We start from the raw sequence: 24,754 nt of genomic DNA on the forward strand, positions 1-24,754 counted from the left end.
GTATATGACCCCTTTCTTATGGTCCCCTACAGTATGACTTCCTTTTTTGCCCCCACACAGTATATGACCCTTTTCTATGGTCTAACAATTTGGAATATTGGGGTCGCGCCCATCTTGGAGTGACTCGATTGGCTCATCTCTAGTGACAAGTAATAGCTTCAAAAATTCGATGTACTTAACCCATTGGTTTTTGGACTCTTACACAGAAATCTATGGCGGGGAGGTATTCGATTGAATACCACTTGCTCATCTCTAGTCTTTAGCCTCTGGATGTAATCTAGTATTTTCCCAATGACAGTAAAGATCACAAAAATAGTAATAAACCACAAAATGTATCAAAAACTTACTGAACTTTGCACTATACAGCAGTGGAAATATTTGTGTTTTAGTAGTTTCTCTTGGGCTGTGCTTACACTTGGGCTGGTGGCTTTATTAGGAGCCCCTACATGGATTGCATTATAGCCAATGGGATACATTGGGCACCGTTGGGGATGAAGTTGAACAATGGAAATCCCTAGCGCAGATGTGAACAGAACCTTTAGAAGTTCTAGAGTACTCAAGGACCCACAATCATGTTTTGTGTTTTAGGAACAGGCGACGGTCATCTATACTAACGTTCCCTCCTTAAGGACGAAGAAGAGTGGTAATGTGTGACTGGGGAAAAACATTGGTACTGTGTTCCCACCTGGTTGGGGCAAGAGGAGAAATGACTCGATTATTTTCCTAGTTGTCATATACCATACAGAAGGCGATCGATCCCAGCTAATGTGGTGGGACACCGGGACTCTCCACCAGTGGAAGTGGGCAATCCATTTTATACACTGCCTTTAAGGATTTTCTTATGGACATATTTCTTACTACCAGACTCAGGTTTTATACAGTTCATCGTCCATGGTGAATTTTTGGTTCCTATAACTCCCTGATCATGACTGCCTAGTGATAGCACCAGCACGTCGCAATGCTTTGTCGCTCCTGTTCCAATGTAGGCCGGATCCCTGCTGGTCTTCAAGTCCTTGTCCCATCTTTATATGAAGGAAAATGCCCATTCAGCCAATTGCTGGGGAACGTGGGTCACTGTTGTGGTCAGTGATTGGCTAACACGCATTTCATGTTTTTTGGGATGGAACCTGGTACTAGAGATCAATGGGGACTCAAGCAACATAGGAATGGGAACAAGAGGGGATCAGTAAGGTAATGGCCGCTTCTTTTTTTTAACCCACTTTGAGCCTTTTTTCCACAATTTTTTGTCCTGACGGAAATCCCTTTAACCTGCTAGAGGGAGCTGTATATGTAGTGTGCGTCTCCTAGTGGCTACAAGCTCGGGTCCCATGTGGACCCGAATGCTAGTGTGAACCTAGTGTAAACCACACAATACAATAAAAATATTTGCGTGGATTTATACTTTAAAGAGCTTAGCCAGCCATCCACCGTTCTTCACTATTTTGCTATTATTCTTTCACTAGCCTCTGCCCACGACTTCGTCCGCGTGTTGTTGCTGTCGATGATCTGCTTATATTTAGCCAGTTGCTGCTGTCGATTATCTGCTTGCTCCAGCGTTTTGACTCTGCTACATCTCTGCATATGCACAGTATACCCAGCTCTATCTACATCTCTGCATATGGACAGCATACCCAGCTGTGCTACATCTCTGCATAAGCTCTGCTACATCTGGCAATTTGTATGAAAGGGGTTTTCTTACGTCAGTGTCTAAGCCGCTTGTGTGTCATAGACGGCTGAACTGATTTTGATGAAATTTGGTACGGTTCTCACCCCCATCAGAGCCTGAACCCCACATTCCCCTCTCTGACTCACACAAAGTCTACACCCCATATACCCCTCTTGCCCACACACAGCCTGCATGCTTTCTTCTCTCCTCACCTGCCATTCTCAGCAGCTTCCACACTGTCCGATTCAATACTATATAGCTCCGCCCACAAAATAGCATAATCCTATCCTAAACGGCTCAAGGACCTTTGATGACGTCATCAAGGATCCTTTAGTCTAGTATGAACATAAATTCGTTCCTAGTGGTGGTGAAGCCATGTCATTTACCAGGATAAAAAGTAGTCTATGTTTTAAACGAGGTTACGATCTACCTATGTACCAAATTTCATTCAAATCCGTTCAGCCATTTTTGGGTGATTTAGGAACAAACATCCAAACACAGAAACTTATAATATTAGTAGGATTCCTAATTTCCTATTAAAAATCCCTTTTTATCTTTTTTCCTTTTGTTTCATATTCCTCCCTACCCTCTCCCCATTTGATCCTTAATGATGAGATTCCCTTAGCACAAGGGTTAAACAACAAGTTTAAAAATCTTTTCCACATTTTCTCCACCTGGACCCTTCCTCTTGCTGCCCCACCTTTTTTTTTTTTTTTTACATTGAGTCATCCATTTAATGTCACACTAGTGTTCTCCAGGGTAGGGCATTGGTCTTCTTTGTGATCGAGGCTGGCTTGTTATTTTCTTGCGATACAGACACAGTCTCTGGATTTTTGGCTCTTACGTTGTGGTTGACACTATGCCTAGAACTTTACCTATAGAGTGATCTTGACCACTACTTTGGACCCCGAGTTATTGGCACTTTGTCTTTTATTGTATGTCATATTACATTGTAACTCTTTGAAAACCATTAATAAAGACAGATCATACATTACAAAAAAGTGGTAAATAATATTGTCATGTATGGATTGTCCTGAAGAGCCCATGGATGATATGTCCAGCATCTGGAATCGGGATCAGATATCAGGTAATCTCATGTGCAGATGATCAGATGTCTTAAAGGATGTCCATATATTTTAAAGGTAAGACACCAAAAACAGAAAATTGTTTAATGTCTATGGAGGTCCACTGACTCTCAAAAAAAGAGGAAGATGTCAGGCGAAGAAGAATCGTCCATGTTGGACTTCATCATGCCTTTGTATCTGATATATTGCTGTCAGAATGTTCTAGAAGTGACTCATTCCCTTCACATATGGAGGAATTGGGATGAGTATCAGGTGTATGGCCATCTATCATGTCTTCCAGAGTTTGTGGGGCAATGAAATATGCAGCATCATCATCGTCGTCGTCGTCATCGTTTGCTTCATCTTGAGGATCTGTAAGAAAAATCACAAGATAATTACAAGAGAAGAATTCTTGGAGCCATCTGAAAAACATAAGACTGTACATTACTACATTTTATTTCTGAAAAGGATTTTCAAGAAAATATTGGGAAATATGCGGGAAATTAAAGTCTTTAACCAAATTCAGTTACTGTAAGATTCACCTGAGGAATTCTTCTCTTTATTTAGTGGCCATATTGGTCCTTCAGTGGGTCATGTGACTGGCAGACAGACCTGTTGAGTCACACACATGCAGAAAATCCCGGTTTTCTAGGTAAGTCTAATATAGTGTTACATCCAGATTCTCATATACTTACATAGGAAAAGTGACTTTTGGCCACTGTGTGCATCAGAGGGTCAGTCTGCCAATCACATGACCAGCGAAAGGACCAGAATGGCAGCTGAATAAATTGAAGAATTAGGTGAGTGAAGGCACTGAGAGGTGCACATCAGAATGACCTGTACTTAAGGGTTGAACGTAAAAGGGGTTTATTTTTTATAGTCTATTTTTAGTATAGGCCATAAATATCTGAACACCAGGGGCCAACACCCTTACTGTACACAACACAGGGGCCCTATAGCAGTCCCATTGAATTCAATAGGATATGAGCTGCAGTATTAGTGCCTGGCGACTATATACGGCACAGAGCCAACTGCTTCCAGCCCCGTGCTGTATATAACGGCCCCTACAACTGACGGAACTATCTGTTAGATATTGTTATGGTTCTGTGTGCAAATACAAAAATAAACGCAACAGAACCGCTAAGCCGCAGAGCACTGCAGGGAGGTCCACAGACCCAGATGGGCGGCCGTGTGCCAGTACCAGGCAGCAGTGTGTCTGAACAGGAAGTAACGTAAATGCACCAGTTCACTTCACTGGATGAATGCGTCAGGGCTGCAGCAGTGTGAACGGGCTGCGACAAGGTTGTACCAGTTGCACCAGTTAACTTCACTGGGCAACTGTGTTACACAATGGAGATTTACTCCAGTTAACCTCACTGGGTAAAAGCTTTACAGCTTCAGTATTTAACAGACTGGAATGAAGTTTCACACCAGTTCACTGCACTGGGGAAATAGTTTGTTCAGCTTCAGGTGGACCAGCTGCAACCAGACTGCCAGGGGTTAACGTCACCCCTAACAGCAACACAAATGGCTCCGCACAGCTTGGAGCTATAACACACAGACAATGACAGATAGCCTAGCTAAAGAGACCAAGCCTGCCGCCAGTCCACCGGCTGGTACAGAGTCCACTGCACCGAGCCGTAGTGTGGAGCTGCCAGTACATTCAGGACTTATAGGTCTTGCTAACAGCACTAGATGGAACCTGCCTAGCTACTGGAAGCAGCCTGGAGCTCCTGTCATAACCTCCTGTCTTATGTGTTTTTCAGATAAAGTGTGAGCACCGGGCGGGCGTCGGCTCACACCTTTTAAAGGCTAATCCCCGCCCAACAGGGGCGGTGGCATAACATCACCGATCACGCCCAGTAAGGCCAAACTGGGACTTAGCCCCGGAGCGGACCCAAAATGCCTGAGCATGCTCAGTGGGCCGAAAACTGGACTTAGACTCCAGACATCCTATTACGCAACGCCGAGGGCGAGGTTCGGATTGGCCCGCAGGTGGCGCTGTGCGCCGTGGTGGAACCCTGCGAGACCCGATCCTAACAGATATTCATGCTCTGTCCTAAGGATAGGCCATAAAAGAAAGTGGACAACCCCTTTAAAATAATTCCCTAGAGTGGGCTTTAAGGCAAATATACTGTACAGTATATATATATATATTGTAAGTCGGTAAGGGGGTGTACATCTCACCCAGACTACTCAGGTGGGTGAGATGAGAAACTCCAGGAATGTTTGTTCTCTGCAGACAACTTTCGTGTGCTGAGTATTTTGGTAAATGCTCAGTATTGGGCTGGATTTTTAGGAATGGCAGGTAGGTTGGCAGTGGGACCTGTCATTCCACCCCCCCTCCAGTCCACACTTTGGAAATGTTCCGGCAGCGACTCAGCTGCAGAGAGTCTCCTTGTCAGTGAGGTTTAAGAAGTTGCTCCAGCAGCAGACTTTGGGCAGAGCTTGGCTGGAGAGCCAAAGAGAGAGGTCATATGTTTGGAGCTGTGTCCTGAGTGATTCTACTGGCTTTTGATTTCTGTTATTCTAGGTGAGGTAACCTATTCTATGTTTAGTTAGAGCCTAGCCGGGCAGGGATTTATTTTTGTATTGTTTCCTTTTGTTGCTGCACTACCTTTTTGAGTGAAAATAAATTCTACCTTTGTTTTGGACTAAAGAATCTGGACTCTTGGTGTCTATGCCACCCCACCTAGCAACCCCAGACCCTGACAATATATAATAACTTTTTTAGATGAAAGCGCTGGTAAGAATGATACATTACTCTGAAGTTTTTGGCTGGACTCCTCCATATGAAGTCCTTCTTTCTCTGGCATAGACCTTCCTTCTAAATGAGAAATAAGAATAACGCCATAAGAATAACACCATAATACATTTTATTACATTTCTCATGGTCACTAAGCTCATACAGTATACATGAATCAGTCAGAGAAAACATTTAAAGAAAATACTGGCTCATCATAGAAATTTTTCTACTACCTGCAATACCCGTTCTAGCCTTTTGGTGTCCCCAAGAGCAAAGTTACAAATCTTGATTAGAATGCAGTTTCATGCGACATTTAGACTTCAGAGACCAGAAACTACTGAACAGAACATTAAAAAGAGAACACAGGGTGCTATATGGAAAAAATTGGTGAGTTTATGGAGGACCAAATCAAGTCTTCAGTAGTTCTCCCACTAATCTTCAAGATCACAGTGGAGCTCTGACAAGCGGGTGCACCTAAACCCTAGATTTTTAAGGAGCTCCAAAAGGCCACTTAAAGGGTTTATGCCACAAAGAGTATTTATCCTCACCCCTAGGAAAGGGGATAAAAAGTTGATTGGTGGGGGATCGGTGGGAGTCTCAGCATATAGACCCCCACCATGTTAGGTACACATCAGTATGCCTTATACTAAAGAGCTGAACAGCAATGTGGTTGCCCCATTTTTATTCTTTTCATGACCTATCCTTCCTATACACAACACGGGACCAGAAGCAGTAGGTTCTGTGCCCTGTATATAGTGGCCAGGCGCTATCACTAGGGTTGAGCCGATCTTGTGATTTCAGGATCGATTTTAAAATCCGATTTCCGATAATTTTCCAGCCGATTATGAAATTTGCTCAATTGGCGATTGGAATCCAATCTTTTACGATCCCAATCGCTAATCCCTAGTCAATGCTTCTCTATGGGAAAAGTCACTTTTAGGGTTGAGCCAATCTTGAGATAACCTCCGACCTCAATCCCGCTGAAATTTACTCGATCGCCGATCGGAATCTGATCTTTTCTGATCCCGATCGCTCAACCCTAGCTATCACTGCAGCTCAGCTCAACTTCCATTGACTTCAATAGAAGTTGAGCTGCAGTAGCGCCACCTGGTAACTATACAGTGCTTGGAACCTACTGCTTCTGACCCCGTTTTATACTGTATATATAGTACAGACTTTGGAAGCTATCTATATAATCACTCTTTTGGTGGAAATACTGGTAAGAAGGATACATTACTCTGAAGGTTTGGGCTGGACTCTTCCATATGAAGGGCTTCCTTCTCCGGTTCAGACTTGCCTTCTAAATGGGAAATAAGAATAAAGCAATAAGAATAACGCAATAGCACGACTTCTGAACAGAATAATAAGGCTAGACACATCAATTTTTCATGGCCGTCTTGCATCTGAGGGGCAACCGTTTTCACTGATCCCCCATACAGGTGTGGAAGGATCAGTGAAAACAGCCAAAAATAGGACCTGATGGTGTTGGAGAAGGGACCATCAAAGTAATTCTCATGTGAATAGCCCCCTTTACGGGAAAAAAACGGACGTTGCATATCCATTATTCACTGTTGTGTGAATCTAACCTAAGAAAGAGAACTTAGGGTGCTATATGAAAAAATGGGTACGATTTTTGCAGCCCAAATCAAGACCTTACTGGAGATCTGGCAAGTTATTGTCAGGATGATAGAAGTTGCACCTAGATTGTAGATTTTTGCAGAGGTCCAAAGTCCATGTAAATGGGTTATGCCATGAAGAGTACTTATATAGAGGATAAATAGCTGATCTATGGGGGGCTAGCCACTGAGACCTCCACCGATCCTGAAAACGAAGGGTGTCTTTCGAAGCCAGATTAAATGTAGGCATCCCTATCCTGGAGGTTGTGATGCCTCCACGTTCCTATGGTGGTCAGACCCCACTGATCAGCTATTTATTCTCTATCCTATGGATACATGATGCCTAATGTGACATAACCCCTTCAACAAGACATTATAAATGGCACATTATCGGTGGGAACCATGTTATAGGCTTCCCCCTAAACTACAAGTCCCACCTCTGGTGATGCTTGTGTTGGGAATATGACTGATACGTGGCGTCCTTGGAATTTTACTGCATATTCTAAATTTATGGGGAAATTCAGTGAAACAACCATCAGCCGACTCGTCTCCTATTCTTCTGCAATAAAGGAGCCCCGTATGACCTACCTGGCTCTTGTCTTGCCACTTCTGCCTGGGCTCCCCTCTATGATAAGACAACAAAAAAATGAATTATTTTACCATCATTATTTCATCATATATCTCAGCATGTCTAACAAATTTTTAGTAATTTCTCGAAGGGGTATCCACTAGAGATGGGCAACCCTCGCGAGATAAATTTTGTAAATATTCATCACGTTCACCCATCAGTTTCATTTCAGACCAAACTTGTTCGAAGGCTTTAATACAAACATCACGACAGCAACGTGACCAATGGAAGCCTGATGGGCCTCAAGGGCATCCCCAGGGCCACTGCCATCACCCAGGAAGCCAGAATACGTGGGAGGAAGCACAACGGACATGTGAAGGCAAGTATGGCTGTCTGTGGTTTTTCCGCATCTCACCTACGCCTCTGATTATTATACTGTGGGGTCTAAAGAGACCCCACAATATAATAATAATTAGAGATGAGCGAACAGTAAAATGTTCGATATTCGATATTCGTTTCGAGTAGCCGCTCAATATTCGACTACTCGAATCGAATATTGAATCCTATTATAGTTTATGGAGGGAAAATGTTCGTTTCAGGGGTAGGCAACATTCGATCAAATTATACTTACCAAGTCCACGAGTGAGGGTCGGGCTGGATCCTCCGAGAAGTCTTCTCCGTGCAGCGTCCCCGTGGCATCTTCCGGCTCTTCATTCACTCTGCCAGGCATCGGGCCTGGGCAGAGCCTGTAAGCGGCCATTTTCTTGTAGCGCGGGCATGCGCAGTCAGCTCTGCCCAGGCCCGATGCCTGGCAGAGTGAATTCAGAGGCGGAAGACGCCGCGGGGACGCTGCACGGAGAAGACTTCTAAAGGTAGGAGAAAAACCAGCATTGATTGGCCGACTGTATAGCATTCGGCCAATCAATGCTGGTTCTGCATCGAACTTTGCCATTCGAATAGCGAGTGGAACTCGATTGAGTACGGGTATTTCGAATACCGTAGTATTCGATCGAATACCTACTCGATCGAGTACTACTCGCTCATCTCTAATAATAATTCATTGGTGGCAGATCCACAAATTCTTGATTTCAGCTGAACTCGAAATTTTTGAACTGGACTTGTTACGAACTGGGTCACACATCTCTAGTATCCACAGGATAGATAACAAATCATTGGAGGTCCAACCACTAGGAACCCACCGACAATTACTGACATTTTGTATGAAATGAGTAGGCGTAGTAAGTGAGATCAGGTGGTGGACATGATGTATTTCTTGGGTTCCTACTAAAGATACAGGTAGATAAAGCAATCTAGAAATAAAAAGATACATACGGACTCTTTAAAGCACATCGTCTTCTTCTTCCACATCATGAATGCCACTCCTGCGGCTACCACCAACAGCAACACTACAAGTATTGATACCACTCCTGCCACCGTGCTCCGACCATGAGAATCACTTTCTTCTAGAAGGAACCAAGAAAATTTTATATCAGACAGGAACAGAACACTATTTCTTCAAGACAAAGAACAAAAACATAAAAAAATCAATAAGAAATTGGCAATAACTAGAGACTCGATGGACTCGTGTCGAGAAAAGTAACTTTCTTTTCGCCCAATGCTCATTGGTTTATCATGAAACTCACCAGAAATATGTAGGACGTAAATGATTTCATATTTCTTTGAGTTTAACATAAGGATATCTGCTTTATATTCTCCTTGGTCTTCCATTGTTAATTTCTGTATGACCAGTGATCCATCATTGGAGGCGCCCAATCTTTCATTATAGTTACTGTCTCGGATGGTAACCTCTTTGTTCGGCTTGGTGGTAGCAAAATTGATTCCATTTTTGACCCATTGGATGTCTTGTATTTCACTTTCTTTTATGGAAGCTACGATTAGAGTTACCGATTCGCCACGTAAACCGGATATATTCTTGGCTTCCAGCAAGGTCTCTATAAAAGTAGATAATATTGTATTACTAAACAGAACACTATAATTACTTATAATGGTTTAATCACCTTTGGAATATTGATGGCCAATGTGAGATATGCAGAGGTCCTTCAGCCACGGAGATCAGCTGTTCTGGGACAATATTTATGTGCCACAGTGTTGTTAGCACATTAAAGGGGTTTCGAAGAATTAAAGCAACGCCTATGGAGGCCAGGGGAAGTGTATAACAAAAAAAAGCATGCTCAACTGTCCCTAGGGCTCCGTTCTACGCCTCTGGTGTAATGTGCCAATGCCTAAGTGCCGGAAGTCTAGCGCCTCAATAGTCACTGGTAGGGAACCAATGGCATATTTGAGTGACATCACCTCACATCATGGATGACACTTATCAAAGGGTTGTAAAAACGTGACTGTTTCATTTAGAAAAATAGTGCCACACCTGTCCACAGGCTGTGTCTGGTATTGCAGCTGAGGCCTGTTGAAGTGAATACGTGTTTGCCACCATTCAATACTTCTACTTAGGGAAGGACAAGGCGTGTAGATCAGTGGTGACCACAAATGATCAGGTGGTCTGGCAGACATGGCCCTGCCTAGAGTGCGCCAAACAGTGAATTTTCATATGGAATAAGAATAGATTTTCTCAGCAACAAGATTGGACTTAGACACAGAATAAGTATATACAGTAGAGAAGTGGATTACTAACCTTTTTCTGAAGAAAGTGCCACTTGGTCTTCTTTGACATTGTAATGAGGGTTTGCCCCTTCAGTAGTTCCCAGGGGTGCAGCTTCAGTATTCCTAATACATAGGACTAGACAACCACACAACACCTTAGTGTATTGCTTCAATGTAAACAAAATTGTGACATTTCCACCATTCACAGTCAATGGAACTTCCACTAGAGTCACAACAATGTTGTTGACTTGAGTCATCCATGTACAATGTATAATATTGTCCCACCACAATTATCCTTACAACTATAGGTCATATGCAGTAAAGACGGACATAGGTGCAAAAATCAGACCATAAACAAGAATCATTCCAATGATTGTCCCATCAGGACAGACCTGGAAGTCATAGGTGGAGGTCTTCTTCTCAGAATCTATTACAGTAGAGAACTACTAGAAAAACCATCTATCGTACGCAAAGTAGCCGGACCCCAATGGTCAACTCAACACCATGAGGGTTTTAATACAAAATGTGGTTGTCAACACCTTTAAGGATTATATCTATGGCACTGGACATCCATACTTGCATCTTTACCAATGAGCATCCCAACCATGATTAGATGGAACTATGTTTGGGTTGGAAAAAAATGTTCCCATCTATGGACTTCTTAATCAGCCCAATTTTTTTTAATTTTTTTGGATTGTGGATGCTTTCTTATAAGACTTGAAGAGACAGAGGGATTGGACAAGCCTACAGCCACAGAAGATCTGTGCCGAGTTCTCCGAGATGACGGGAACAATCTCCTTGCTGAGTTGTTCGCAAACTATCTGCAAGTATCGAGAAGAATTGATGAAAGGGTTAAGGTCACAATAAGAATTTATGAGGTTTACATATCTTTTCACCTTCATAAATCTGGTGTGTAGCCCCTCAGTCTATTGTAAGCCCTTACAGTGGCAACAACAATCTATATCATATACTGTACACATATAGGTAAGCAAATATATTGATTCTAAATTACTCCGGCCGTTGAGGACTTCAATTGTAGCTCAGTTGGTCAACATTCTACAAGTTCAATCGAGGTGGTGGAGATTGAGATGGACATTGGAAAACGCAGGATTGTTAGGACATGTCACTTACCTATTAGCATAAGCATCCAACTAGGAGTATTTTCCATCTTCTCTCTTCTTCTTATAAGGGACAGATGATGAAGACTTTGATGGATACCCTGGTTTTAGGACTTGTATGACCTGTCACCTCCACTATTTGGAAAAAGATAAAAATGTCAATCTATGGGTCTCGTTTATATCAATGGTTGTTGAAATTATGGTCAAATATGCACATTCTTATCAATATAGAACACTGTCAGGGCTCCTAGGAACCTATCTATAAAACATAATGTAGAATACTGTCAGGGCTCCTAGGAATCTATCTATAAAACATAGTGTAGAACACTGTCAGGGCTCCTAGGAACCTATCTATAAAACATAGTGTAGAATACTGTCAGGGCTCCTAGGAACCTATCTATAAAACATAGTATAGAACACTGTCAAGACTCCTAGGAACCTATCTATAAAACATAGTGTAGAATACTGTCAGGGCTCCTAGGAACCTGTAGAACACTGTCAGGACTCCTAGGAACCTATCTATAAAACATAGTGTAGAATACTGTCAGGACTCCTAGGAACCTATCTATAAAACATAGTGTAGAATACTGTCAGGACTCCTAGGAACCTATCTATAAAACATAGTGTAGAATACTGTCAGGGCTCCTAGGAACCTATCTATAAAACATAGTGTAGAATACTGTCAGGGCTCCTAGGAACCTATCTATAAAACACAGTGTAGAATATTGTCAGAACTCCTAGGAACCTATCTATAAAACATAGTGTAGAATACTCTTAGGGTTCCTAGGAACCTATCTATAAAACATAGTGTAGAATACTCTTAGGGCTCCTAGGAACCTATCTGTAAAACATAGTGTATAACACTGTCAGGGCTCCTAGGAACCTATCTATAATACATAGTGTAGAATACTGTCAGGGCTCCTAGGAACCTATCTATAAAAAATAGTGTAGAATACTCTTAGGGCTCCTAGGAACCTATCTATAATACATAGTGTAGAATACTGTCAGGGCTCCTAGGAACCTATCTATAAAACATAGTGTAGAATACTCTTAGGGCTCCTAGGAACCTATCTATAAACATAGTGTATGACACTGTCAGGGCTCCTAGGAACCTATCTATAAAACATAGTGTAGAATACTCTTAGGGCTCCTAGGAACCTATCTATAAAACATAGTGTAGAACACTGTCAGGGCTCCTAGGAACCTATCTATAATACATAGTGTATGACGCTGTCAGGACTCCTAGGAACCTATCTATAATACATAGTGTATAACACTGTCAGGCCTCCTGGGAACCTATCTATAAAACATAGTGTAGAATACTGTCAGGGCTCCTAGGAACCTATCTATAAAACATAGCGTAGAACACTGTCAGGGCTCCTAGGAACCTATCTATAATACATAGTGTAGAATACTGTCAGGGCTCCTAGGAACCTATCTATAAAACATAGTGTAGAATACTCTTAGGGCTCCTAGGAACCTATCTATAAAACATAGCGTAGAACACTGTCAGGGCTCCTAGGAACCTATCTATAAAACATAGTGTAGAACACTGTCAGGACTACTAGGAGCCTATCTATAAAACACAGTGTAGAATACTCTTAGCCTCACACTGAGGCTTGTGATTGGACCTCAGGAAGGACATGGGCATGCTGTCTTGCCATGCCCATCTGACTGTTGGTGTCCAATCACAGGCATCGACTGTGACCCAGCACACATGACATCACCAGGAGAGCAACAGAAACCACGCGGAGGCCCAAAAGGTGTAACATAACGTAAGAATGTTTTGTTTTTTTAACACCTCCCCTGGGCCTTCACCCCATACTCTGGTGGCCATTTCAGTTTTCCTGAGGTGAATCTGTAATTCGGAATATTTGGGTGAACCTGGCTCGGTTACAAGACGGTGGTTCGCCCATCTCTACTGTTAACAGAGCAGAGGAGAAGCTCAGACAAGATGTCGGCCCCATAATCATGTACAGGAAATCAGAAAATCAAAACAGACGAGTACAAGGTGACGAGGAAATCTCTGTAAGGATGAATGTTCTCATGTGTTTGCCACATCGACCTTCCACTGTCTAAGTGTAGGATTAGACGAATTGTCCTCCTATCATGTTGTTCATATTGTTTGTCTAACTTGTCCCTGTACACTGAGGTGGCCCCTTAAAGGCAAAGTCTTCTTAAGCAAACAGAATTAAAGGATTAAGTCCATATACAACATGAACACGCTGACTGTGCACAATCCGATCACTACTAGTCAGCCCTATCCATGTCCAATCTGAAGAACTATAGAAAAAGTAACAAAAGTGCAGCAAGATCAGATAGCACATATAGAATATATATATATATATATATATATATATATATATATATATATATATATGGAGCCAATATATAGAAAAGATTCAGAGTAAATGTCCAGCTCACCATTGTGCCCGGGCTGCAGCCTCTCACTTTCACTTTCTCTATTGGACACCACTCCTATCCCAGCAATGGCTGCAGCCTGGAAACTATTACAACAGGCGTGTCCTGTCCCTGCACTGCTATACAACAGCGAATATCACACACACACACACACACACACACACTGTGACAGCGCAGCGACTGAAGAGGATGAAAGATGAAAGGATGAAAGAATTTCTACACAGGATGGAAACTGCACAACTATTATATTACATTTCTAATCACATATACCGGGTATAAAGCTCACATGGTGCACACAACTGCCCACATAATGCACACACACTGCACACACTACACACAACTGCATATACACTGCACACACTACAGACAACTGCACATGCACTGCACACACTACACATACACTGTACACAATACACACAACTGCCCACACACTGCACATACACACTGCACATACACTGTACACAACTGCACACACACTGCACACACACTACACACAACTGCTGACAGTATACTCAAGTGCTCACAGTACACACAAGTGAAAGCACTCTACACACACTACAACCTACACACATATTATACACAACTACACACAACTGTACATAACTGCACACACTACACATACACTGCACACAATACACACAACTTCCCACTCACTGCACACACACACTGCACATACACTGTACACAACTGCACACACTACACACAACTGTAGACAGTATACTCAAGTGCTCACACTACACACAAGTGAAATCACTCTGCACACACTACAAACTACACACATATTATACACAACTGTACATAACTGCAGACACTACACACAAGTGTACACATTAAACATCTGCATACACAACTGCACACAAAGGACATACATTACACACACTTGCATAAACTACACACACCTGCATACAAACTATACAGACATTATACACAACTGCACACACCAGCCTCTCTTGCAGGATTTCCAAATCATTCACACAACCTATTCACACACTTTGTGTAACACATGGTGAGAAGAGCTACAATTAGACACAACATGACTAATAGATACAATCGCCGTGTGTTATTAGAACTGTACATGGTTGTGTAGAACATCCCACCGTCAGGATTCCATGACTGTACAATATTCCGTCTTCTCCACAGGTTTATATGTTGTAGGCCTCACGTATTGTGTACAATGACAGCTATTGCTTATTCATTAACCCCATCCATGCTGTACACATTCACCAGATATTCTCCTATGCAACATAGACAATGGTCTAGTGACCTCCAGTGGCCACGTCATACAACTGCTACTCATTGGTATATACAAATTTGGGTTGGAACCTGAGGGCTAAGTATCTAAAGTTGATAAGGTTCCTCGGCCAAGTTCCTTCATACATTTGTGGTATATTTGTGGACAGAGCTGCTATTCAGATGCTAGAGCTTATGACACTACCAAACAGCTCAGTTTTGTTCCTCATGAAATGATAGGCAGGAACCTGTCAGTTCAATTTGGGACACAGAACCGCCCACAGGTCTTTATGAGTTGGAGTTCCTTGTCCAAAATAGACTTATAGTAGCACTATTCCACTCACTGGACTCGTATCTGGTGCTCCTGGAAACTGTGCAATTCTTCAGGCATACACCCCTGCTTCACAACGCACGCACTCCACGTCCGGTGCATTTGCACTGAAGCCAGGGTGCACCTCTCTGGTGCAGCGAAGGAAAGGTCCCAACTGGTTCTCTATAAGCAAAGGTTTGTGGCAAGCCCTTGTACGTAAAGATCCCATTTCATGACGTCTGAGCAAAGACCAAAGAATGGTGAAAGAAGAATAAAGTTAAAGTTTTGGAATAGCCAAGTCAAAGCTTTGACTTTAGTCCAATAGAAATGTTCTGGAAGGACCTGAATTAGTTCATGGAGAAAATCCAAGCTGAAGCAGTTGTGTAGGGAGGGCTAAAACGCTTTCAAGCTGATGCAGGAATAATAATTTTCAGGTGTTTTTAGTGCACAAAGAGGTCACACCAGATACTGAAAGCAAAGGTTCACATACTTTTGCCACTCATAGATATGTGACAATGGGTCATTTTCTTCTATTCTTCTTGCTGTATTGTTTTTCTGGCACTGGTGGGGTGGAATAGGAACACTTCTAAAAATGTATCTAGGCTCCAGAAATTTGCATTTAGAAGGGTTTTCTAGAACATTGATACTTGAGGTTCCTCCATGGATTATCTAGTTGAATGGGATTCTGGGTAATGGTTGTGAATGGTAGTAATGTCTTGAATACCCACCGTAAGTGAAATTGAATTTCAATTCCTATTCTGATCCATATTGTTATCTTTCTAGCCTAAGTGCTTTATGGTTACTATATCGCTATAACCAGTTTGGACTATGGCTGTGTATAACATCCTGGGAGAGTGATGGAAAGGGTAGATCTTACATGACCCATTCTTTATACTGATCGTCCTACATACATCTGTCACCTTTTAACGCCTGAGAAACAACATCATTGTGGTCACTTGTAGACATCGTCCTGTTCTGTTTATAGAGAGATGGTTCTGCTGTGAAAGTAGAAGTCTCCATGGTTTAGCTGGGTAGGTCTCTTCTCTTAAGTTACTCCGGTTGAGACAGGGGAGTAATCTTTTGTTGATGCCGGTCATAGGCAGAGTTGAGGTAACTGTACAAGACAAAGTCAGGGCAGGCAGAGTTCATTCAAATCCAATATATAGGCATTAGGTCAGGGCAGGCGAAACATAATCAGTCTAGTACACAAGCCAAAAGTCAAACACAGGTAATATAACAGCAGAGAAATAGCTTCACAGGAACTTGCAGCTTGCTTGAGCCTCTGTTTATTATATGGATGGTGAACCCCAAAAGTTTTGGGTTTGTATCAAAGCCAAAACTTTTGGAAAATCTGGTTCAAATCTGGTTCGCTCATCTCTGTTCATGTCCAGATTCCTGCAGTGGCCAGGTGTAGATGTGGAAGCACATGCGGGACAACCCCTCTATATAGAGATGACGTATGAGCTGAGAACTACATGTCTATGGATAATTTCTTTCCAAGACTCAAATTTTCTAAATGAGGCATCTTGTAAACATCAACAAAGTCCACCAGATATATGTTAGAATAGCTGCCTAGACTACTTTTTGCTCCTGGCGACCCACAATTTCTATCTGCTGGGGGAAACACGTCAGTCTTTTTGACATCTTTCATGTTTCATCTGCTATAAGTATTAGCTGGAACGTTTAGTGCTCAACGTTGGTATATTTAACATCTGACCATTTTGTCCTGATTGGGGAACAACATTCTGAGAGCAATCAGTATTATCTCCTTGTGTTCCAGCTAGATTGGGTTGCCAATATCCACCTTCTCTGCCATTAGTAGAAGCTCAAACTGTAGGTGGTTTTTCAACTTGTGTTTTATTTTTTAATCGATATAACAAAAACATTAAGTTTTATGGTTCTTTACTAGTGTTGAGCGAATAGTATTCAAATCCTAGATTCGAATACCTCTGCTCCCATAGGAATGCATGGGAGCGACCGATCGCGAAGGGGTTAAGAGCCAGCCGCCGGCGCCTGGAGCACACCGGCCACTCCTATTCATTCCTATGGAGCGAGGTACTCTAAACTAGAGTTTCGAATACTATTCACTCATCTCTATTCTTTACCATTCTAATCTATGATTTTGAAAACTCTAAGGCGGGTTCACACAGAGTTTTTTGGTCCGGAACCTGAAGCGGAGGCCACCTCAAGTTCTGGTCCAAAATACGGGTAACTGTGACTGGATGCCGGTAGCTGCGACTGGGCCTAGTCGGGAGGAGGGAGTGCATTTAGGCAGAGTCACAAGGCGACTCCGCCTGAAGAATGAGCATGTCCAAAAAAAGAAGTGACTGGCTCCCATTCATTTCAATAGGAGCCATCTTTTTGGTCAGGATTTTGAGGTGGATATGGTCTCAAAATCCTGACCAAAATACCCCATGGAAACTCAGCCAAAATAGGTGGTGAAAGGTAAGTAAAACTTGACGGATGATGTGGATGACTGTGGTTTTCAATACTCATGTGTGCTAAGAGCTCTATATTGAACTTAACCAGGGAAGATAGAAAGTGTACCTAATTCTAAAGGGAACTTAAAATTAGGGAATTGAACATCAGATGGGACCACATCATCCAAAGAGAAGAAACAAAGAAGTGAAGCTTGAAGAAGCATAAGGCAGACTTCCTCCGGAAATGAGTTCTGCTTTATGTTATGAGTCAAATGTGAAGTTCACAAATACAGAGGTCACAACCTCATAGTTGGTTAGTAGGCAGGATTTTCTAGCTCCTAGGGGTGGAAATGAAAAATAGTATTCACCACAGATGAGTATTATGGAGAATGTGCTGTAGGTCGTGCAGATCTATGTCCGTGCCTCTTACTGGAACTATGGAAATTTCTTTGTTGTGTAGCTTTATATTTCTTTCTCTTCACAAAGGTAAGTTTTTTTCATTATTTAGTTAGTAGTTCATGGAGGTTTTTTTAATATGGAACCTGAGGGATAGGCACTTACAGTAGCCCAGCATTGGGTAAAACATTATCAGATGGCGCGTTTCCTACCAACTGCTTCCTATGTTCCCCAAAGACTTGGAGTTGGTATATTGGCCGTGAAGAGCACTAGAGTCCAGCACATGACGGAGAAAAATATTTAACCCCTCCATATTATGAAGATACTTTAGACTCTGTTTACATCCTCATCTTCACAGATTCCATCAAAGGTACCACATTCTGCCTTATTCTATCTGGTAAAATCCCAAGGACCCCATTATAATCAAGGTAGTCGGTCAAACGGTGTTGGTGTCATCACGTGATGGATCCAACATCGATGTCATTTTTCATTGTTCAGCTCTTTTGGTGGAGAAGAAAACCAAAATCAGTAGCACAAATGTGAACAGAGCCCTGAATGTCAAAAAGTGGTGGAATACTAGCATGTTTCATGTGTCCATGTTATTTCTACCACACAAATCATCCATTTTTATGAGCTTATGTTGGCATGGACTCTTTACCACCTTTGGTGGTGCAAGCGAAAGCAAGGGGACAACTTCCTGATTGTTGGGAGTCCCGTCCATGCTCAACCTGAAGGCTTGTGCATGGGGGTGGGTAGCGCTGTATTTTTGCCTGCGCTCAAAAGTCTGGGAGATGGTGGGTTGTTTTGAGGAGGCGCATGATGGTACAGGAGAAGGAGCTAAGGCAGAAGAAGGACGTAAGGCAGGAGAAGGAGCTAAGGCAGGAGAAGGAGCTGAGCCAGGAAAAGGGGAGGATGAGGGAGAATTCCCCAAAGTGGTGGAGGAAGATGTGGAGGTTTCCTGGCTGCTGGTCTGGACTGCAGCACCAGCACTGGTAAGAGTGGGAGAGGCAGTGGCCCCTACTCAGTTTTGAGTTACAGAGTGTACAAACGGCACTATATTTGTCCGTAGCACAGACATTTAAAAAATTCTACACCACCGAAGACCGTGACCTCGATGGGGGAGTTTTTCTAGGCTGGCTACAAGAGGGAACATTTTCAGCCCTGCTGGCTGTGGCCTAGCTTCAGTGAAGCAGCTGTCCTCTGCCTCTCGATATGCCTCTGCCTCTAGCCACCGTCTTTGGTGCTGCACTTCCCTCCACATCGCCACTGCTTTCCCCGCTTGACATCTGCCCTGTCCAGGTCGGGTCAGTGGCCTCATCGTCCACCACCTCCTCTTCCAAATCCTCCAACAAGTCCTCCTCCTCCTCTTGCGCAATGACAACAGCAACAGGCTGCCCTGATGGCAACTGTGTCTCGTCATCACTGAGGGACGATTGCTGGTCAACAGAAACAACAGAAGATAACGGATGCTCCAGTGTTTGTGCATCAGGGAAGTCATCTGTTACCTCTGGTGATTCAGGACATGGTGGGACATAGAGAAAGACAGTGAATGGAGCCGAAAACAGCTCCTGGGAGGCGGGAAAGGTAGGATTAGGTTGCTGGGAAGATTGGGCATGTTGTGAGGAAGGAGGAGCAGTCTGTTGGGTAGGAGGAGGAGTTCAGGTAGATGCTGACCGGCTGGTGGAGAATTTGCTGGAAACATTGTCCACCAGCCATTGTCACACCTCTTCCTGGTGCTCGGGCTTACTTAGGTTTGTACCCTGCAGCCTACTCAATGTGGTCATCAAGCCAGGGACTGCGGAGAAACGTAATGCTTGCTGCCGCAGAGCTGTAGGCGCAGTAGACGCTGTTGGTTGAGCGCAACCTTCCTGAACATCTGCATTTCCTCGCCCCTGTCCTCGTCCCCGTCCCCTTGCGCTAGCTTTGCGCATTTTGGATGTACGATTCCCTTTTTCATGGTCTATACACCACAAAGAAAAGCTGTTTTCTACACATCTTCCCGTGACATCACCCCTGCACTCATACAGAACACCGGCAACTGTCTGTTGCTGTCTGTGCTGTCTCAAATATCATGTTCTCACTCTATCTGAAACTAAATCTCTCCAAGACTGAACTACTACTGTTTCCACCATCTAATAGATCTGTCCCTGATATATCCATTGTAGTCTCAGGCCTTACTATAACTTCTAGGCAGCAGGCCCGCTGCCTCGGGGTCATGTTTGACGCAGACCTTTCCTTCACACCTCATGTTGAATCACTCGCATGTTCATGTCACCTCCACCTCAAAAACATCTCCAGAATACGCCCTTTCCTCACCAGAGATATACTGAAGACACTTATTGTCTCTCTGATTCATTCTCGCCTTGACTACTGTAACTCCTTACTAATCGGTCTTCCCCTCACTAAACTCTCCCCTTTACAATCTATTCTGAATGCAGCAGCCAGGCTCATCTATCAGGCTAGACGCTACAGCAGGGGTAGGGAACCTTCGGCTCTCCAGCTGCTGTGAAACTACAACTCCCAACATGCTCCATTCATGTCAATGGGAGTTCCAAGAACAGCAGAGCCAGTATGCATGCTGGGAGTTGTAGTTTTGCAACAGCTGGAGAGCCGTACATTCCCTACCCCTGCGCTACAGCGATGCCTCTGGTCTGTGACAGTCGCTACATTGGCTGCCTATTCATTATAGAATAAAATATAAAGTTATCACTCTCATCCACAAGACTCTCCATAATGCCGCACCTCCCTACATTTCCTCCCTCATCTCTGTCTACCGCCCAACCCGTGTTCTCCGTACACACAAGACTTCTCCCGAGTTGCACCACTTCTCTGGAATGCTCTACCCCAGACAATCAGATTAACTCCCAATTTCTACAGTTTCAAACGCAAACTAAAGACACATCTTATCAGACAGGCCTATCACAATGTCTAACGTAAACCCTTAACCCTCCTCTGTCCATTTCCCCACATGATATGATGTCATTTCAGGTTAACTTTATAGGTCCAAGCTCCATCCACATGTTAAAGGACACAACTGTTGACGGCTCATAAAGTCTTATGTTTACGTAATGACATTCACCTCTATTACAAAAGTGTCTGACCTCTGCATAAGCAATACCGCCCCTGCTACCTCTTGTGTCACCCTCTCTACCTCATAAATTGTAAGCTATCTATCTATCTATCTATCTATCTATCTATCTATCTATCTATCTCCTATCTATCTATCTATCTATCTATCTATCTCCTATCTATCTATCTATCTATCTATCTATCTCCTATCTATCTGTCTATCTACTATATATATATATATATATATATATATATATATTTCCTATCTATCATCTATCTGCTATCTATCTATCTCCTATCTATCTGTCTATCTATATATATATATATATATATATATATATATATATATATATATATATATATTTCCTATCTATCATCTATCTATCTATCCATCTATCTATCTCCTATCTATCTAATCTATCTATCTATCGCTCTCTCTCATATCTGTCATCTATTGAATATGCATTAAAAAAATCTGGATTGAGATGTTATCTTTGCTATCGCAGAAGCCTTCTATATCACATGTATAATATTGGTGTATTCTTATATGGCCATTGGGCACCAGGGCCCGAGTGTGACTGATTTGTCCACAACCTGTACTTAAATTTTAAAAAAATTTAGGTTCATAGATTACAATTTTTAATTTTTTTTGGCTGACTAGTCATCACATGTAGCAGGTTCTTCACATCCCTGGGAAGCTAACATCCTTATTTTTTCTCTTTTCTGTGAAACTTTATTCTTTCTTTTTTCTGAATTTTGGTAAAATCCAATTCTTATTCCAGGTTTGACCTCTGAAGAAATCTGTGGGGAGACAATAAATGTCTCCAATGAGGTGGGAGGAGAGGTGACACTCCCTGTACAGCAGACTGAGGTCTGGGACATCACCTGGATGAACCACAGAGACCAAGATATCTTTGCGGGGACAGAACCTGGGAAACCGGTGACTATTAGAAGTCTGATCTACAATGGACGACTGAAGTCTACGGCCAATGGGTCATTAATTATCACCAAACTAACCAGAGAAGACCAAGGAGTCTATAAGGGCAGCGTCCTGAGGCGGACATCAGGCCAGTGCGTTCAGTTCTACAATCTGGCATTAAATGGTAAATTTGTGTAATTTACTAATCCATGTTCCCTTGTATAAAGAATTTCCAAAAACATGAAAAAGTTTCATAAGAATATAATATACATGGAAATAAAACTGTATTACCTGGATGTTTAATGACTCAAGAGTAGGGTTGAGCCAATCTTGAGATTTCAGGATCAATTTTAAAATCCAATTTCCGATCATTTTCCAACTGATCCCGAACGTGATTGTGAAATTTGCTCGATCATCGAGCAGGATTCGATCTTTCCCGATCCCGATCACTAAACCCTAGTCAATAGCAAAAATAAGAGGAACAAAATTCTCGCAACATATACAAAGTACAACAGGAATTCAAGACACAAAGAACATGAAGGCCATAGTTTTATGAATATTTCGATTAGAAACAGCATGAGTCCAAGTATCTCAAAAATATGGAACTGATTAAAAAATAGTGTTTAATAATATTGTCTAAAAACTATAGAAAATCACGGGTCCAAGAAAATAAAGATAAAACTAAAACTGGCCAGCTAGTAGAACAATCACACAGGGAAGGAGTAGTATCAAACCACAACCCAGGGTTGATCACGTGGGGTGACTAAGTATAATGATCCCCACTCCGATCACAAAATAGTGGACGTCTGTAATGATGGCGAGAAGGATGACAAGCTTCTTCGTCTGATGGACAAAATCATGAGTGAGAAGGAGAATAAGACAATAGTATTTGTGGAGACCAAGAGGCGCTGCGATGACCTCACCCGCAGACTACGGAGAGATGGGTGGCCCGCTATGGTCATTCATGGTGACAAAAGCCAGCAGGAGTGTGACTGGCTACTAAATGAGTTTAAGCATGGCAAATCCCCCATCCTTATCGCCACAGATGTCGCTTCCCGAGGCCTAGATGTTGAAGATGTGAAATTTGTGATCAATTATGACTACCCTAACTCCTCTGAAGATTATATCCACCGTATTGGAAGAACTGCCCGCAGTACCAAAACAGGCACAGCTTATACCTTCTTCAACCCCAATAATGTCAAACAAGTCAACGGCCTGATCTCTGTGCTCCGTAATGCCAACCAGACAATCAATCCAAAGCTGCTCCAATTGGTGGAGGATCGAGGGCGCTTCAGAGGCAGAGGAGTAATGAATGACTGCCATGACCGGTTTTCTTCAGGTAAGCGGGGTTGGGGGGATCGGGAGAATTACAACAGAGGTTTTGGTGCTAAGAGAGACTTCAGAAACAAATTCCAGAGCGGTTTTGGGGCTCAGTCATATAATGGAAACTCCTACACCAATGGCTACGGAGCACAGGCCATGCAAACAGCCTACCTACGCCCTGCCCAGAATGGCACCTACCAGAACAGCTATGACGTCAGCCAACAGTATGCAGCCGCCATGCAGAATGGAATGACACAACAGGCGTACACCTACCCCACAGCAGCGACAGCAATGGCAGCAGCTCCTTCCATGCTAGGATATGCCATGGCAGGAGCCTACCCTCAGTGAGGAGTGGGCGGCTGGAAGTCAACAATCCCTCCAACTACTCCTCTTGTCACACACAACTCTGGTGTAACAGAGCTCAGCACACACTCAGCTCTGCTACATCTCTACACTCTGTTGTAGAGATGTAGTAGAGATGAGTGTGCGCTGAGCTCTGCTACACACGAGATGTGTGTGACAGGAGGAGTAGATGGAGGGATGGTTGGGAGTAGTGCAGAGCTGTCCGATGCAACAGAGCTGAGTGTGTTAATCTGCTGCATCGGACTGCTACATCTGCTAGCTCTCCTACATCGGGCCGTGCCCTCAGCTCAACTACTTCGGAATAGTTGAGCTGAGTGTGCAGTATCATCTGCAGAGTGTAGTTGAGCTGAGTGTGCAGTATCGGACAGTGTGCACACTGTCCGATACTGCACACTCAGCTCAACTACACTCTGCAGACGATACTGCACACTCAGCTCAACTACTCCGGAGTAGTTGAGCTGAGTGCACGGTCCGATGTAGCAGAGCTGGCAGATGCTACAACCTGAAGGATGGATTGAAAATGTGTCCATATTATTCCTACCACACAAGTCATCCATTTTTATGAGCTTATATTGGCATGAAAGAATGGATGAAAAGGACCTTGATTCTTGGGATTAGTGGACGTCCCAATGGTTGAACCACCAATGATCAAGAAGTTGTCCCATATTGTGGACATGGGATAACTTCACATATTGGTTGAAGTTGACTGTTCAAATTATATTATAGGTGGAGCTATTTTTTAATGGAACATTCAATGCAAAATGTATACACTGTGTTATGCTTATTATATAGTCAGAGAAGGTGGCTAGATCATGAGTCACGACACAAGGGTTCCCGCTCTCTGCTGTTTCTTGGAACTCTGCCCCCTGAAGGAATGTTCCTTTAAGAAATACTATAAGCATTAAA

At 42.9% G+C, this 24,754-nt stretch overlaps 1 protein-coding gene and 1 pseudogene across 2 annotated transcripts in view; one reads left to right on the top strand and one right to left on the bottom strand.

The window, feature by feature from the left end:
* Nucleotides 1-2,589: 2,589 nt before the first annotated feature.
* Nucleotides 2,590-24,754, bottom strand: part of LOC142214312 (uncharacterized) — a 34,418-nt gene continuing 12,253 nt past the window's right edge. Inside the window, exons 1-9 of one of the 2 annotated variants that reach the window (XM_075283232.1) lie at nt 13,822-13,838; nt 11,411-11,532; nt 10,311-10,415; nt 9,304-9,612; nt 8,993-9,123; nt 7,681-7,717; nt 6,714-6,776; nt 5,495-5,557; nt 2,590-3,102 (exon numbers count right to left, since the gene is read on the bottom strand). In XM_075283232.1, coding sequence (XP_075139333.1) covers nt 2,915-3,102; nt 5,495-5,557; nt 6,714-6,776; nt 7,681-7,717; nt 8,993-9,123; nt 9,304-9,612; nt 10,311-10,415; nt 11,411-11,447 — 933 coding nt within the window. In that variant the 5' untranslated portion in view covers nt 11,448-11,532; nt 13,822-13,838 and the 3' untranslated portion in view covers nt 2,590-2,914. Of the gene's footprint in view, nt 3,103-5,494; nt 5,558-6,713; nt 6,777-7,680; nt 7,718-8,992; nt 9,124-9,303; nt 9,613-10,310; nt 10,416-11,410; nt 11,533-13,821; nt 13,839-24,754 lie in introns of those variants that run through there. The other variant, XM_075283231.1, reaches the window with a different exon arrangement.
* Nucleotides 22,961-23,843, top strand: LOC142213064 (putative ATP-dependent RNA helicase DDX5 pseudogene; annotated as a pseudogene).

Source organism: Leptodactylus fuscus, chromosome 7 (genome assembly GCF_031893055.1).
Source record: "Leptodactylus fuscus isolate aLepFus1 chromosome 7, aLepFus1.hap2, whole genome shotgun sequence".
NCBI lineage: Eukaryota > Metazoa > Chordata > Amphibia > Anura > Leptodactylidae > Leptodactylus > Leptodactylus fuscus.